General features: G+C 44.3%; 1 protein-coding gene and 1 long non-coding RNA gene across 3 annotated transcripts in view; one reads left to right on the forward strand and one right to left on the reverse strand.

Moving 5' to 3' along the window:
- pax2a (paired box 2a) overlaps window positions 1-12,382 on the forward strand; it is a 34,585-nt gene extending 22,203 nt beyond the window's left edge. The window contains exons 8-10 of one of the 2 annotated variants that reach the window (XM_086121309.1): window positions 7,676-7,777; window positions 9,230-9,316; window positions 9,432-12,382. In XM_086121309.1, coding sequence (XP_085977435.1) covers window positions 7,676-7,777; window positions 9,230-9,316; window positions 9,432-9,508 — 266 coding nt within the window. In that variant the 3' untranslated portion in view covers window positions 9,509-12,382. The remainder of the gene's footprint in view (window positions 1-7,675; window positions 7,778-9,229; window positions 9,317-9,431) is intronic. The other variant, XM_086121308.1, reaches the window with a different exon arrangement.
- Window positions 1-16,505, reverse strand: part of LOC147199011 (uncharacterized) — an 84,304-nt gene that overhangs the window by 16,934 nt on the left and 50,865 nt on the right. The window lies entirely within an intron of this gene.

Consider the following 16,505-nt stretch of genomic DNA (forward strand, 5'->3'; position numbering starts at 1 on the left):
GCCCCACCCCCCCGGCCCCTCCCATCCCTTCCTTTTTTGATTCCCCTTTGATCGTCAGCCCATACAATTTTCCGAAAGCGCTTTTTGTTGTTTTCCCACTGACGTTCCAACTCATTCCATTTCCCATTAAAGGGGGCCTTTAGTGTGCACCATCAAGGTAGTAACAGCTGACGACTAAAAATAGTGTTTATGGCTTCCAATAACGCAGCATGATAACAGCGATAATTAGCTATATCCTCACACATTCGAGATTAAAGTTTAAAGCTTCGGAGATAAACGCGACTCTAGGCCACGATTGACTATTCCCAACCTTTCACTCTGACGCGCAGCAACCTCCCGAGCGACTGCGTCTTCCTTATGGCTCTTCCCGGGGATGGTAAATTGTTACGACAAGATGAGTATTTTTTTCCCCCTTTTTTGGGAATACATTCAACGTCGATATGATCTGAGCCGCTCAAAATGGGGGTGGGGGGGGGGGTCCTTTAACATGCTGCCGGTGTTAGAGCTGGATCGGGCCGCTAACAGATTGCGGGAGAGCACTTCACATCAGAGACAGCTGCTGTTCTCACTGCGACACCCCTCTTGTCATCAAAGGGCTATGATAGCCTGTTGATTGACAGCGGCTGCAGTATAAGGCAGTGGGCTGGCTGCCCGGTCTCATTGTGAGGGGGAGAGGGCGGAGGTGGAAGACAGTGAGACCCTAATAAAGATTAAACGCAGGGAAAGAACCGCAAAAAGGAGAATTGCTTCGAAAGACCCGTGGCACGGGTGTCCAAACTTTTTTTTCCCCTCCGAGGCCATAGGAGAGAAGAAATAGAAATGTAAAACAATCCATTGAGCAGTTATGTATTACTGAGATATTTTAGTTACGGTGGTGCTTTGAAATACTGTTTTTTCTGTAACCAGAATGCAAAACAATTGTATTTTGCCGCATTAAAAGAAATGAAAATGCCATCAGTCCTTTTGTATTAAGCAAAATAAAGCACTTTATAATATTGTACACTATTAAAACATAACATATTGAATATGATTTTTAAAATGTGTACATCAGGATGAATTCATTGTCACTCCCTCCAGCCAGCAGTATAAATAAAGTAACGCAGACAAACGAATAATCTTTTTATCAACTCAATAATGTTCATCATTTTTGCAGAGGATAAAGAATATATGCATATCATATCGTCTGTCCTCATGTGTTGATGCACCATTCATATTCAAATATCCGTTTTTCCATTACAAGTTAGCATGAAGCAAGCAGACTTAAAGACAAAGTTGTTTGATGGTTTGTTTTGTTTTGTTTTTTTCCCCAAATACACATGTAAAATTATTTTGATTCATCATCAACATTAACTGTACATGCCACAGCCTGCTAAAAAAATGGATAGCGGGCCGCAAATGTTTTGGTCAAACCTGATCTATGGCAAGTCTGCAGGTCATGGCAGGTGCAGCGCAATAAATAGCCTGTCATCGCCGTATCACAAGAGCACAGTGTAGATTACACTGTGGCTTCCTGGAGGTTTTGATGGCTGTTGGTTGATTAAAATATTGTTTCACTTGTGGCAGTTGAGGTCCCTTCCCACAAGAGCTTCGTTTTTCTGGTAATAATCTGCTCGCCCTTTTTTAAAAAATATATTTTTAATCAAACGTCCCATAATCGTGCAGTGGGCGTATGTATATAAGAGAAGTAACGACAAGGACAGCGTGATTGAAAACTGCATCGGCCCTTCTCAAATAATCTGTGCAGCCCCCCCCCCCCCCCCAGGCCTTAACCGAGAAAAGAAAGACCCACTATTTTTCCTCCTGAGTATGTGGGAGGTGGATTTGTCGAGAAAAGTTGGGCCTCAAGAGAAGAAAGGTGCGCTCCCCCCGAACTCCCCCGCCCCCCTACTCTTTCGTCTTTTCTGCCGGACCCCTCCCCTTATGAAAGCGGTCTCGCTCTGGGGAGCACACGCCGAACAGGTGGCCTCCAAGCCACCTGGGGGGCCCCCGGGGGCCATCCAGCGCAAAGGCTTGATGATAGAACTCCGTTTCCAAGTGAACAAACCTTGATGCGGTCGTTGAAAACATTAGACGGCGACGTTCATTTCAAAAATCGCTTTTTATGACTTCATTGTTTTTATGCAAAGATTGACTGGCTGCACGTAGTTAGCGTTTGATATTAGCACATAGGAATGTATGCCAAGGCTGGAAGGAGGGGAGGCAAAAAATAATAAAATAAAAAATAACTAAATTACCTCGCTCACTTAGGCTGGCATCCAATTATCAATAAATTATTCTCCCGTACTGGAACGGCAGTCATGAGATTATATTCATTCTTGATATGTTTTCTGCTCCTAATTAAAATCCACACTGTTATTGATCGTGTTCATTTTTATGTGCTGGAATTTGCATAATCTATTAAAGATGAAGGATTCATGAATAGTTGAGGTTTGTCTTCCAAGATTGCGGTCGCAATCATGTCCTCCGTTGACCTGAATACTCGAAGCGGAAGCTGCGGTTTGCACTCTGTGTATTAAGCGGAGCAATCCATTCAAAGAATTTTGTCAAATGGACGGAAAATTCTAAAACGCGGCGTTTTCACGCTACAAAATGTTTGCGCCGTGTTGTTGCTGTTGAGCAAAAGCCGAATTTGCCTTTATTTTCCAGTTTGGAGGTTTGCCTGACAGCGCTCACACTGCGGTTGAAACCAGCAACGCGGTTAGCCTAACGTCGCTAGCTCCAGCTAGGCCGATCACCCACTACTTTCAAAAGATTCGTACCGGTGGCAATCAGACCGCGATACTGTTGACGACGAGCGAGGGCGGCGGAGTGAAGTGAATCTCCATCCTTTGTCCTCGAAAATATGATGTCCAACGATCCGCGGTCAACAACCGTGTGCTAACAAGAACTGGATTCGTTGTCAAAGTTTTGGGACACGACATGATCTTGACACAAACTTGTCTCAGTACGAGTTTTGGCTTAATTTCCCGGATGATTTCTGACCATAGTTTTTGCTGCGATGACACATTGATCAGTGACCGAATCGGTCAGAAGGCTAACTAACCCTTGAATGCAACACTTAGCAAATATGATCTTCCAGCCGGAGAACGAACTGCCCACTTCTTGGGTTGCGCAAATCGACATTTGATTTGTGGTTGTAAATCAGCAGAGTCGAATGTTTACTGATCCCTAACTAAGTAAAATTGAAATTTGGGGGAGAGGTGGTGCATATCCCGGACTGGACAATTACAGTCTTGTGGATTTCAAATCCTGTCCAAATGGAGTCATAAATATTCTTGTAAACGAAGCAAGAGTAATCTAAAAAACCCGTTGACCTGATTTATTGTCTGATGATCAGATTTGGCCAATTTTACACCAATGTGGACTGATTAATGTTGATATCACCGCTGACAACAGCACTTTGAATACGCTTAACCTGATGTGAAATGACAAATCGGAACTTTTGTTCTCTTACCCGACGAGGCAAGATTCCGAGCCTTCGTTCCTCTGCGAGATCGCGTCCCATTGCTTGCAGGTTTTTACAGTTAATCGACTGACTGCGATGCCCTCACATGTGGGGAAAGGAGAGCAACAGTCAACAATTCAGTTTTTTGTCGTACCGAGAGGGAAAACAGCGAAAGTTCACTTAGTACAACGCACGCGAACATGACTCTGTCCTTCGGCGTCAAAACGCGGAAAAGCCAGAAAGTGTTTTGTTCTCCAAAAGTTCCTTGGAGTCCGTTTAAGGATGAAATGCTCACTTGAGAGAAGACTCTTGCGGGGCAATGTGCGAACGCATCACTCAAGAGGGCTGCTGGAGGTTCTTAACAGTCCATTTCTACGGTTGACGAGGTCCGCGGACGCGGCCGACGGTTGCGCGGCCGAGACAGATGTGAGAGAACTCTATAGCATATCTGTGGGTCTCACAGCGATACGTTTGTTGGGGAGACGGGTCCCAAAGGACCCCGAGTTTATCTTCCATCTCCATCATCAGGCCGCGCGATTTGACAGGCTCCCTTTACTCCGGGGCTCGGCCTCGTCTCCGGGACAATAAGCAGCACCGTGTCTGATTAGTTTCAGAGTTCACTGATCTCGAACGGAGCGCCGGTATCGCTAAGTTGTTTGACAACGGCCTGCCGGGGTGTTGAGAAAACACAAGCCTCACAGTTGTACGTAGCAATGTTTGAGATAGCGGAGAAGCCGTGCTTGGCAACCTTGATCAAAGTTTGGATTCGAGCTGGATGTCGATTCTGTAATGGAGCCGCAATTTCAATATTTCAGGGAGGCTGCGGCGTCAAGAACGGGGGGTGATGATAATCAAGCTCAAGGTGAATGTGCCCATCAGTTCTGACGAGAGAACCGTAATGGCTAACGCGATCTGTTAAGCGCACAGATCTTTGAAATGTGAGCAATTTGAAAGCGCTAAAGAGGCGACATAATTAGACGGAGGCAGGAGAGTGCATTATTTGCAATAATCCTCAAAGCAGACTGCGCTTTCTTAGGCAGCAAATGTGATAGAGCCAATTAGACGGAGGGCTGGCTCGCTTGCTAGCATATTCCGCATTCGCTTCTGCCACGTATTCATGTCAACCACGCCGTAATGATTGAATCACGTGGACACACACAAAAAAAAGAGGTTGCTTCTTATCTACACTGAAAGCATCTGTCTTTAAAAAAAAAATAAAATAAAATAAATAACGCTCTTTCAGTGTACTCAATGAAATCACTTGGATTGGTAACTTCATTTGGGCTAACGTAGCACGTGTTTCCGGAACGAGTCCCCACAACCAATCACGTCTCGGCAGTGTAGAAACGTCCCTGCCTTGTGTTATTTCAACTTGAATCCAATCCGTTACACATCAAGTCGACCGGATTCCACGCGAATTCGACTCAATCTCAACATGTCCATACGTACATGAAGTCATCGCTAACCAAATGACATGTTAGCTTGAATTGTCCACGTGCAGAATTCACAGCGCTTTTCCAGCTGCACAAAAGAGGAGGAATGTGATTTGGAAAGCCCACTGTGGTATTTTATGGGAAAGCAGTCATTGCCCGATTCTCTGGCATTCGGTTGCTAGTGCTGACGGGGCGCTATTACCCCCACCCCCTTCCATAGAGCAGCCCTTATCTTAATGAGGAATCGCAACACACAGTCTTGTTGTAAAACAACAATGATGTGGGGAAGCAGCTAATGAGCCTATCATGGTGTCGGGGAAAGAGCCATCCCTCCCCGCAGGCCCCAACAGACAGAAGAGGCTCTGCGGCAGACGCGCAAAGAGTCGACACAGAGCGTACATTGATTGCATAGGTTGGAGAGGGATCGTCGGCGGGAATGAAAGACGCGGCGAGGCTCATCAGCTAAATGAGATCAAAGCGTGGCCTTCGGAGCTGCCTGCGAGCCAACGGTCGCCTTATTTGGTGGGAGAAACCAGCCGTGAGATGATGTCGTTTGACCACCCAAAAATAAATAAGCAAAAAAATACCTTTGGGGAAATGCATTTAGTCTTTTAGTTGAATTGATCAGGTGCAGTGCGTTGTTGCGGCATTTCGCCCTGGTGTATGTTTCTGCTTAAGTGGAAGAATTAGTGCTGGAATGGAGGAACGGCGAAGACTAACATACTGTATGTCACACCTAAATCGACATATGTACAAAAAAAAAAGTTGACTTGTTGCATAAGCCGCTTTAGAGCGCCTCATTGTAAGGTGGAAGCGCGAGGGTACAAACAAAAATCAGACGTGCCAGCCATATATTTTTGCGGCTCAATCCTGATGTTATGTGAAGGTGTAAAATGCGAATGTGCTAACTTAAAAGAATCACTGGGCAAGTACAGTTGTTTTGTAGCTAACCTTTCAATGAATTGCAATTGTATTCTCCATCCATCCATCCATTTTCTAAACCGCTTACCTACACGAGGGTCACGGGAGGGCTGGAGCCTATCCCGGCTGTCATCGGGCAGTAGGCGGGGGACACCCTGAACTGCTCGCCAGCCAAATGCAGGGCGCAATTGTATGATTTGAATCAATACTTTCAGATCGACTTCAGCGGTGTATTTTAATGTCGGTCATTCTTAAAGAGCGAGCCCCATCAGGTGCCCTTTGCCCCTTTCACCAACACCCCACCCCCACCCCTGTTGGGGACTCATCCCTAGCTGACATCTTGTCCCAGCAGTCAAGCCCCTGTGTAGATGCCTCCACTCGCAGCTCCACTGCCTGTGGCCCTCGCTGCAGCCACAATGCCAGCTAGCAATTTATAGCAGGTACAGCTTTAAGGCCCTATATAACCCAATCCAATTTGCATTCTATTATAATAACTAACCCATTAATTTTAGATTTATCTGTCTCTGCCAAGGAGTAGCATGCAAAAAAAAAAAGAAATCGCTGCTTTTTTTAATTTTTTTTTTTTACTTTTGTTTATCCAGAAGCTTCCCGCTCATTAACACTAACTACCCTCTCCCCCAGTTTCACCCTGCTTTTCTCCTGCTATGACCTCTCGCTTGTCTCTGGACTTAACAATGGGCCTCCTGGACCTTCTTGCCTCGTGACAGGCCTAACGTCTGAGGGGGGCGACAGGAGGCCAAATTGGGGAGCAGGTCGGGGAGGGGGAAGCCGTCGCAGAGGCATCGGGCTCGATGCTAGGCCCTGTTTTGGACCTGTGGCTCCGTGTCCTGTGTGCCCCCTTCATCAAGCCAGACCTGGTGCTGTCACATTTAATTAGAGGGCTGAATGTGGAGGAGAGATCAGAGAGTGCTCTCGGTGGCCTGCTGTCAGTTTTAAAGCCGCTTACAACGCTGGCTTATTAACGTCCTTGATGAGAAAACGTCATCATTTTGGAAAGGCTCGCTCTCGAAAGTCACGTGGATGAGGCCCTGGGATACAGTGACGCTGATGTGGCCAATGCATGGTCTCAATATATGGCGAATCACGGGGCATTTTACTTTTGGGAGGGGGGGGGGGGGTTGGATGGGAGCAACCCTCCGTTCTGGAGAATGCTTATGAATGTTTTATTCCAGAATTGGAAGGGGCAGGGGGTGGTCAAAGCATTTTTAAAGGGCGTCAGTTATACACGGATTTTCAATATTCAAGGGTCCTTATCCTCCGCAAAGAGAGCTACGCTGGGGATATGCAAAGCTATTTTCAAACTTACTCTTTAAAGCCCCCCCAAAAATGTTTTTAAAATCTGTGCAAGACAAGCCATGGTTTCCTGTATTCCACCCACAGTTGCGATTTACAAATTGACCATTTTTAAATTGGCCGCAATGTTCGAATATAATATTAGATATTCTATTGCGGGGCGGCCCGGTGGGCCAGTGGTTAACGCGTCAACCTCACAGTGCAGGGTTCAATTCCAGCACCAGCCTCCCTGTATGGAGTTTGCACGTTCTCCCCGGGCCTACGTGGGTTTTCTCCGGGTACTCCGGTTTCCTCCCACATTCCCAAAACATGCATGGCAGGCTGATTGAACACTCTAAATTGTCCCTTGGTGTGAGTGTGAGCGTGGATGGTTGCGCCCCGCGACCCTTGTGAGAGTAAAGCGGATCCGAAAATGGATGGATGGATGGATGGATATTCTATGGCTAGCATGCAGTGGAAGAATACAATGATATAAGGCAGAACGAGACTTTTGTTAATTTCTCTCTTCAATTCATGAATCCAAAGCGTCATGGCGAAACATCTCCTTCTGTGTGTCCTCAAGGTCGCGACATGGCAAGCACCACCTTACCGGGCTACCCGCCTCACGTCCCCCCAACGGGGCAAGGCAGTTACCCCACCTCGACACTCGCCGGAATGGTTCCAGGTGGGTGACACGTCATTCATTGTAAGGGACTGAATGTGCATCCTTTTTTCTTTGCCCCCCCCCCCCGAAAAAAAGGCGTGCAGGAAACGATTCTAACACGCTCACTAATGTGAAACCAGAGACCGGGGTTGAAGCGAGCTTGTTATAGCCGTGTTAGATTGCGGTTTGCATCCGCGGACGAGGACATTAGACGAACTCAATAGGCGATCACCACAATCAGTGGCCATGAGATAGGACAGTTCCTCTCAGTTACACTCCAGCTCCCAGCGCTCATTACCCTCGCCGTGTCCACACGGCACGCTCTCGCCAGCCCTGTCGATAAACAGCGCGTTCGCTCCTCTCTTCGCCTCCCCGGACACCCGGGGCTGCGGAGCGTATCTCTTTCCCCTCTACTTAACCTGCAGTTCAGGTTCATAGCAAACAGTTAAGGGTCAAAACACAGAGGCGTGGAGGGCCTGTAAATATTTAAATCACTATCTCTCTCCGGGATGAGCTCTGGTTACACGACAAACATGGACGGATGCGGCACACAACAGATAGGCGGCATGGAACAACTCATAAGGCGGCTCGCTTGATTTACCCGCGAGGGCGTTCGCGTCATCAAAGTCGACGGGCTAAAGAGCTAAAAGGGAAGCAAAACAGCCAAAGAGAATCAAGGTTTTGGCGGAGCAACAGATTCAAATGATTGATTGCGGTCAAAGAAGGAAACCAAATTTTCCACCAGTTCAGTTTGGCGCAGTTTCCATTGGGGAGGACACGGCGAAGTATCTGACAGGAAGTGCCACATTTTTTCATATCCCTTTGGATATGAAAAAATGGCTTTGATCCGCATTTTATGCCTTTCAGACTGGAATCAATTTTTTTTTTGTAGCCTATCACTGGGGTACCAATTGCACTTGTAGGTTTCCATACATATTTGATTGTTTTTCCACTGAAAATGACACAAACTGGCACAATTGTTAGTAGCCCTTCACTTAGGTGTCAGTTGCAGTTGATACGCTGCACTCCGCTGCTGTCCACTGATTGGCCGGTGAGGGAATTATCCTTCCTTCAAGTTGCAAAGGAAGAAATTTATGAGCGTCGGAAAGGCAAACGGCACAGCTATGACCTTGCCGGTAACAGAATTCTGAGCAGGGATTCTGTATTTGCGAAATCAACTGTGCTACTCCGATGGAAATGTGTCCAACTCAGAGTAGCCTATAGAATGAGAGTCTTAACCCTTTCAGGGACAGCAGATACTACAGTGGACAGTGACTTCAATTGACTGATAAAGAACGTGTGAATCTCACTATCCATCCATCCAACCGTTTTCTGATCTAATACACACACAAATACAAAATGAAAACATTCTCAAGGAGCATGGCCGAAATGAATTGAAAGAATCTCTGCATGGTCAGCTACTTTTGTTCTCATTTGAGTGATGTTTGTTTCTGCTAATGCGTTGTTCGATAGGAGGGGACTTTTCTGGAAACCCTTACTCTCATCCACAATACACTACTTACAACGAAGCATGGCGGTTCAGCAATCCAGCATTACTAAGTAAGTGAGTCTCATACGGGGAGTGCGTATCAAACCGTCCAACATATTTCGAGCAATACATTTCGTCTGGATACGCCGGTGTTTTCCAACGACCCGTTCTTCTGTTAACTTTCAGGTTCCCCTTATTATTATAGTGCCGCATCCCGTGGCTCCGCGCCTCCCACTGCTGCCGCTGCCTACGACCGCCACTAGTTACCATGGAGACCAGCTCAAACTGCAGGGCCACGGCTTTGGCCTCCATATCGTCCCCATCTGAGAAAACACTGAGGTCAAAAGGGAATTTGTGAGAAGGGGGATCCGAAAGGAAAAGCCACCAGGTCACGCAGGCGAGAGGAAGGATCGTCAAGGTGGATGCCAATGCGTCAGCGTCACACACTTCGGGCCATAAGAGTCACCGCAACCGTCACTGTCCCACAGCCCTGAACATTTACAGATTGACTTTGAAGAGATTATAGAAATATATACAGTATATTGTGAAATATATCAATTGAAGACGTGTGAGGATTCCATGCGGAAACAAACATGACGTGGGTTTTGATTTTTGCCTCTCTGTTGCTGTTGTTCCTTTACTCATGCATCCTCACGATTCTTTTTACATCGCGAACGGCAGTATTTTTCTGCTCTCAAAAACCCTGCCAAATGAATTCAGCAGTTTGGCTCAAATTATACTGTACACATTTGGAGATAATAACTGAAAACTTGCATAGACTGAAAAAACGTGTAGTACTGGATTTGGTGATGTAGCGGTCACTGTCACTATCATGAGTTAGCTTCTTTGTGAGTTAGTTAGCTAGCTAACTCACAAAGAAGCTAGCTTAGTTAGCTAGCTAACAAACAAAGAAGCTAACACATGATAGTAATTGAGTAACTGGCTGCCAGATAGCTAGGCTAGCAGCCACAATTTACCGAACTGCTCGATGTTCTTACTTAAATTCTCAAATGAGGAGGTGAAGCTGCAGATGAGCCAACTGCTCGTCCCTAGCGAGCTAACTGGTAGCTAGCGCCTCTCACCAACCATGACGTGGAAAGTTCTGGTGGGATACATTTGATTATGATTTTTTTTTTTTTGTTTTATATGCTTGGCAGTTTTTTAAAAATCATTCAAATTTAGCAGGGTTGTTGACAACACTTTGTGATATGTCAAATTTAGAAGACATTTATTTTTACTTTGCAGAGACTTTAACAAGAGACAAACAGGAGCGGTGGTTTCATAGTTTGATGGTAAAAAGAATTGTGTCGCGAGGCCCCCGATTGACGTTAATGATCATTGGCTCCGTGTGGTAGGAACGCCCCGACTCTGGTGCTTCTGCTACATCATCAATAGCATTTCCTCTTTGCTGACCCCGCAAAAAAATGTTAGCATCTTCTACGGATGTGGCAAACAATCAAATGTAAATTGTTTTCCAAAAAAAATAAACTTGTCAACTCGGAATTTTAAATATGTTAAATTATTTTTTTTTCCTGTCACAAATTGTAATGTTTAAAAAAAAAAAAACTAACAAAAAAAAAACACGCAAAGATTTTGAGCGCAGTTGTCACGTTTTGCAAATATTCCAGTTATGCTCATGTACATCACTTGCTCCTTTTTTGCACAGTAATCTAGTTGGTTTATTTTCCAAATTATCTCATTCAGAAATGAAATTTTTCCTTAACAAGACCGACGTGGTGCGCATAGACATCAGTAGAATTCAGTCAGCGGACTTTTTAAGCCATAGCTCCTTGGCTACGTGAAAAAAAATCCTATTCAGCTATTTAGTCATACCACTAGATGCCTACAGTTGAGCATACCAACTGTAAATTAGCTTCAACATATGCCTTATAATCTTATTTGTTCAACGCCATGCCATTGGAGTACGTTCAAGACATTCACACTACTGTCATTTTGCCTCACGTTTCACTCTCGCTATGGACTGAAAGAAAATACCGGTTCCTTTTTTTTTTATTTTAACTATTTTTGTGAATGTACTTTTCACTACATTTGCCAAAGACTTAGTTTGATATTTAATATTTTATTTACAGTGTATGTGTGCATAAATGAAGCAGTATTATCTTCAATAAACGTAAAGCCGCTAACAACGCGATGGGCGAGGCGAAATCCGGCGACTCTTCTGTCCCCCGCTGCTTTGTAGAATGATTTGTGAATATTGTGAAGACAATTCCTCTTTGTATATAACAGTCACGCGTCGCGGTATCACACGACTGAACCGTCTCCCCTTGTAGATAAGCAGACCGATGCATTTTACATGTGTGTCTTAATTGTCACGTTGTGCTGTAGAGGAAGGCGCAACCGCTGTGTAAAACCCCCGGGGCTATGTGCCGTTTGTAGCAGGCTAACATCGCAAAAACGTAGGCTGTCCTTTGTCATTTGCTGTCCCTGATAACGCCATGACGATGTTTTATGTCACTATGCAACAAGTTCAATGGCTTTCCGTATCATCTTCTGTTGTCGGGCCTCGGACGAACGCTTCTAAGGCGGAAATGGAGAGCGACACCCAAGTCCGTTTCTTTCATCGGGGATTCGTTGGTGGCAAAAAAATAAAATAAAATAAAATAAAATTAAAAAAACATTTAAAAAATCTACACTACTGCTGTCCCGTTGGCCATTTATAGATGTTGTGATCATTGGGTTCATCCAATTTACGGTCAGTTCTCAATGTATAGACACGATTCATTTCATTCCTTCCTACGAGTAAACCCATGGACTGTACATCCTCTGGTACCACGATGATGTCAGAGAAACCGAGTGCTCCGATAGGGAGCCGCGCCGGCTTATTTCTGTCTACGTGTGGCTGGATATGTCTGAAAAGAAGTGAGGGCAGAGTGCACACCGAAATCATTTAGACGGGAATCTTAGCAGTGCTAAGTGGAGCACCTCTGAGGGAATGGCTCTGTTGTAAAGATGATACAGGAGATGTGTCACGGACATTAAAAAAAAAAAAAAAAAGGATTTCTGAGGAGAAAATCTATATGGAAAGCCCTGTGGCCTCAATCATTGCTCTGTTTCACTTCTGTTCCAATTCCTTTTGTGCACATGAGAAATAAATTCTTTTATATGTCACTCGCCGACTCCTTGTTGGTATGACGTTGTTATTTCGCAAAAGCACGTTGTTCTTTTAATGAGGGGTTATCATAACTGTTATAGTTTTTTTTTTTCAAGGCCGCAGAGTTGTCAAATTTGGTTGACTTGCGCTCTCCTTTAAAACTTTTTTTTTTAAAGCTCATGTAATAAGATATCCTTTATCGGCAAAGGTTGGGAAAAAAGTAACCAGCCTATTTCGACAAAGAAAGGAGTAGAAGGTAAAGAAATCTGAATGGATGGACTCATGGAGTAAAACTATGAAGTCATCAGAAAAATATAGTAAATACTCGCAAAAAGTACCTACAAAAAGTACAGCAACAAAAATAAATGACCTATTTTGTTTCTTCCCACCACGGGTGCCAGTAAAATGTTTGGTTAAAATGTAATAAATAAATAATAATTACTTTATTCAGAGGCAATAAAAAAAGTTTTACAGCATCGTATTTGTAATTTAAACTAAAAATATTCAAATAATGATCAGTTGCAGCCCGAATATAGAAACACCATCAAAGAGAATTCAACGAAATAAAAACGGTTTTATAAAGTGGAAGGCACGCACACGCACACACACAGGAGTATTTGTGTGTTGATGTGTGCATTTAAGGGGCGTGGCCTAGTGTGTGACATCAGAAGCCCTGACCCCATCTCAAGTTGGCTACATGGTTACTTCAGTGTTAGCATCTGTTAGCATGTGTTTTCATTTGAGTGTTTGACTGGAAACGCATCAGCAGACAGGCAGTCATTTTTTTTCTCTCTCTTGACTTGAGTGGTGGCATATTCAAAGCTCACCCATAACGTAACTTAATGAATAAAATACAGAATAAAATCTTGTCTAAGTACATCCAAGTCAACGGGCACGTTTTCTTTTTTGCATCGGACAGTGACGATAACACATTCATGCGTCGATTTCATTGTGTTGAAGGGGGCTCGAGCCCCGCTCAATTTTTATTTCAATTCCTCCACTTCCTCTGCCTATTGTTTATTTCATGGATCCCCCGCGAAGCATCAAAAGTTGCAGTTTCTGTCAGCCTCGAACCGCGTTTGTCATTCAGGCCTTGTTAAAAGACAGCTACGCCCACAAAGAGAAACACACAAACGCACACTCACGCTCCCTTCTCCTCCCAGCTGAGAATTCCCAGCGGTAAAATTATTCCATTTAGACGGGAACTTTTTGTCACTACCCTGTCTAAATTGGCATATCTGGCTCTCTGGTAGAAACCAATAAACTGTGAACCCCGGATGCATCTGTCAGTCAAGCTCATCTTTACTTTGGCGGGCCAGATGACAACAACGGCACAGCCGGTAGAAATCGCAGCGCACTGATTGGCTCTCATCAGTTAGGCATTACGGAAAGCACCTGTCATCCTCGGGGCTTCTCAAACCCGATCACGGAGGCCCTGCCAGAGGGGCCGGTGGGACTCGCATAAGATTTACTCAAACGCTTCACCCTCATTGTCAACTTGGCTCCCGGAGACCCGACAGCTAGGCCTCTCTTTGCCGTGATTCACGTCTGTCCTCACTGGTCATACAGACGCCGGAATGAGACTGTCCAAAAGGGATCTCAGATGGACAGTATGGAAATGCCTTGTGTTGTAAAATCCGCTGGACCGACATGAATGTAATACACAAACAGTGGATGATTCATGAGATACGCTTGGACAGTTGGTCGAGATAAGCTTTTATAGTTTTTATAGTGTGTGTGTGTATATATTTATTTAAGACAGATTTAACCCTTTCGAGGGCAGCGGTTACTACAGTGGACAGCTTACGTTATCAGGTTACAGGGCGCATCGAAGTTTTCATGCCGATTAAGGCCTTGTTTTTAGAATCACCTTTTCAAGACTAAGGATCCGCTGAAACTCGCACGACCTAAGACGGCTATCAATATACCTTCCCGAGTTACTATTGTGTGAAACTCTTCTTCGTTTATGATGAATGTATATCATACTGCTCCCTGGTGGCCAAGGTGCGCAGAGCAGAAAGAAACACGCAATGCCAATAGAAATCAAAGCATGAATTTATGCTGTATAAACTGTTTCCTTCTTTGGATTTGATTTTACATATTGTTTTTTTATTAATTGGTTTTATGCATATTGTTTTTCACATATTTGTTTTTCAATTCAACAATACTTACAATTTTCGCTGGTGTTTTTGCAGGGCGGAAAGCATTGTTTAACAGCATTTTCCATTCATTGCGAGTCATTGTTTCCGAGTGCTTCCCAGCAGCCTCAATGACTATACAACACAGGAATTCCAATTAATACAATGATTAAATCAAAACTATCATGAGGAGTGGATACGAATTTTTGTGGAATCAGCGCAATGGAAGTAAATATCCAGAGCAAGCACCGAGGTTGTCTTTTTTTTTTTTTTTTTTTTAGGGACCAGCGGCAGTGGCCGTGGCGGGCGCGTGGTGACGTCCCGTCATCCGTCTGCATGGGAGCCTGTCGTTGGCCTCATCATGTGGCTGTCATAGTTGACGCCGGCGAGGGGGAGAGGCTAACTCCGCTGTGTCAATCAATGAGCCCTCATTAGAAGCGGCTTTAATTAGTGGCGGCGGTATTGTTGCAAAAGATGCCTTCGTTAGCTCTGTTAATCCCCAAATGGATTGGTCGGGGAAGAGGCGACAGAGGAGTGTTGCAGTACAATGAAGTGTGTGAGTCAGTGTGTGTCGCTTGTTGAAACCAAAGCAGATTTGCTTGTTTCCGTCAAGCGAATACTTTTTAACGAGAGCCAATACAAGAGATTTATCGAAGAAAAAATAAAATAAAAATCAGCTTTTGAAAAGACAAGAATTCCAAAGTTTTGAGAGGTTCTACTGTTGGAATATGGAATGGATTTCATTTTATTCGTTTAATTAGGAAAGGGGAACGTTAAAATGGTGGAAAGGAAGTGATACGTAAACATTCACAGTACGTTTATGTCCTTAATTTTTTGGTACTATTTGTAAATGTCTTTTGATGAATGTGGTGTTCCGTATTTCTTAGGTTTTGAAAAAAAATATTTAAAAATTTGTATAGTGGAGATATGACTTTTCAAAAACATTTTATCCGAAATGACCGTTCCCATTTGAAGGGAATGGAAAGGCTACAATTCAAATCCAGAGATTTCAAACCTCCAGTCTTTGTTAAAAATGCAGCGAATATAAAGATTGTTCGATCGCATGTTAGCGTCACATTATCGTGTATTTCGACTTTTGTTGGTTGCTATGTCAATTTATATAAATCATTTGTGAAGTGACGTGAGGGGAGAGGAGCTCCAGGTTATTTTCAGGAAGCTAGCTACCGCGACGCGCGAGCTAAAAACACGCACTAGTTTTGCTAAGTTACGAGGACATCGTCTACTAACCACATATTTTCATCATCTTTGACCACAATTTTAACAATTGAGCTGCCGGAAAATGAAAATAGAGCATCTTAAAATCGACATTTGTCACCAATCGTGCCATGTTTTGTGAATAACTCAAAGCTAACCTGTGCAACATATATCTGATTTCGGTTCTCAGTCAGTGAGGTGTGGTTGTCAGTGCGAATGGTCTCTCTATATCCCCTGTGAGTGACTGTTCAGGAGAAGCGGTTCAGGATGCAACCATAAAAGATTTCTGTTGACATAAATATAAATCATCATGCCAAAATAAGATTTTTATGCAGTACAGTTCCGGAGCTCCAGTCCAGGCTGATGATCCCGATCCTGACAGGATGATTATTATGGGGTTATTTTCACTGTCGGCGGGCGAGACCATGCAGGCGACAAGAACATGACTTTGTGATGTTTGTAATGAGTGAGCATTGATTGATTCAACACAGCCTGAAGAAATTTTTTTTTCCCGGCCATGTTCAAGCGCAAAGGACATTCTGTGCTGTGTGTGTGTGTGATTATGCGCATGTGCCCCCCCCACAGCAGCATATATCGCAATTAGAATGATGAGGAGTCGGCGGGGTTGCATGCAGTTGGTTTGTTTCCCAATCCGGCCCCTCGTCTGCCAACTATGTGCGATTATACCGGCTCCCATTCCTATTGGATCAGTCAGCGGTGCGGCACAATTTCCCTTCAGGAGCTAAATTATCGTTTTGAATGGCCATTGTGCAACACATTGTGTAATTAAGTACT

This window comes from Hippocampus guttulatus, chromosome 10 (genome assembly GCF_054856545.1).
Source record: "Hippocampus guttulatus isolate MCC_2025c chromosome 10, RoL_Hgut_1.0, whole genome shotgun sequence".
NCBI lineage: Eukaryota > Metazoa > Chordata > Actinopteri > Syngnathiformes > Syngnathidae > Hippocampus > Hippocampus guttulatus.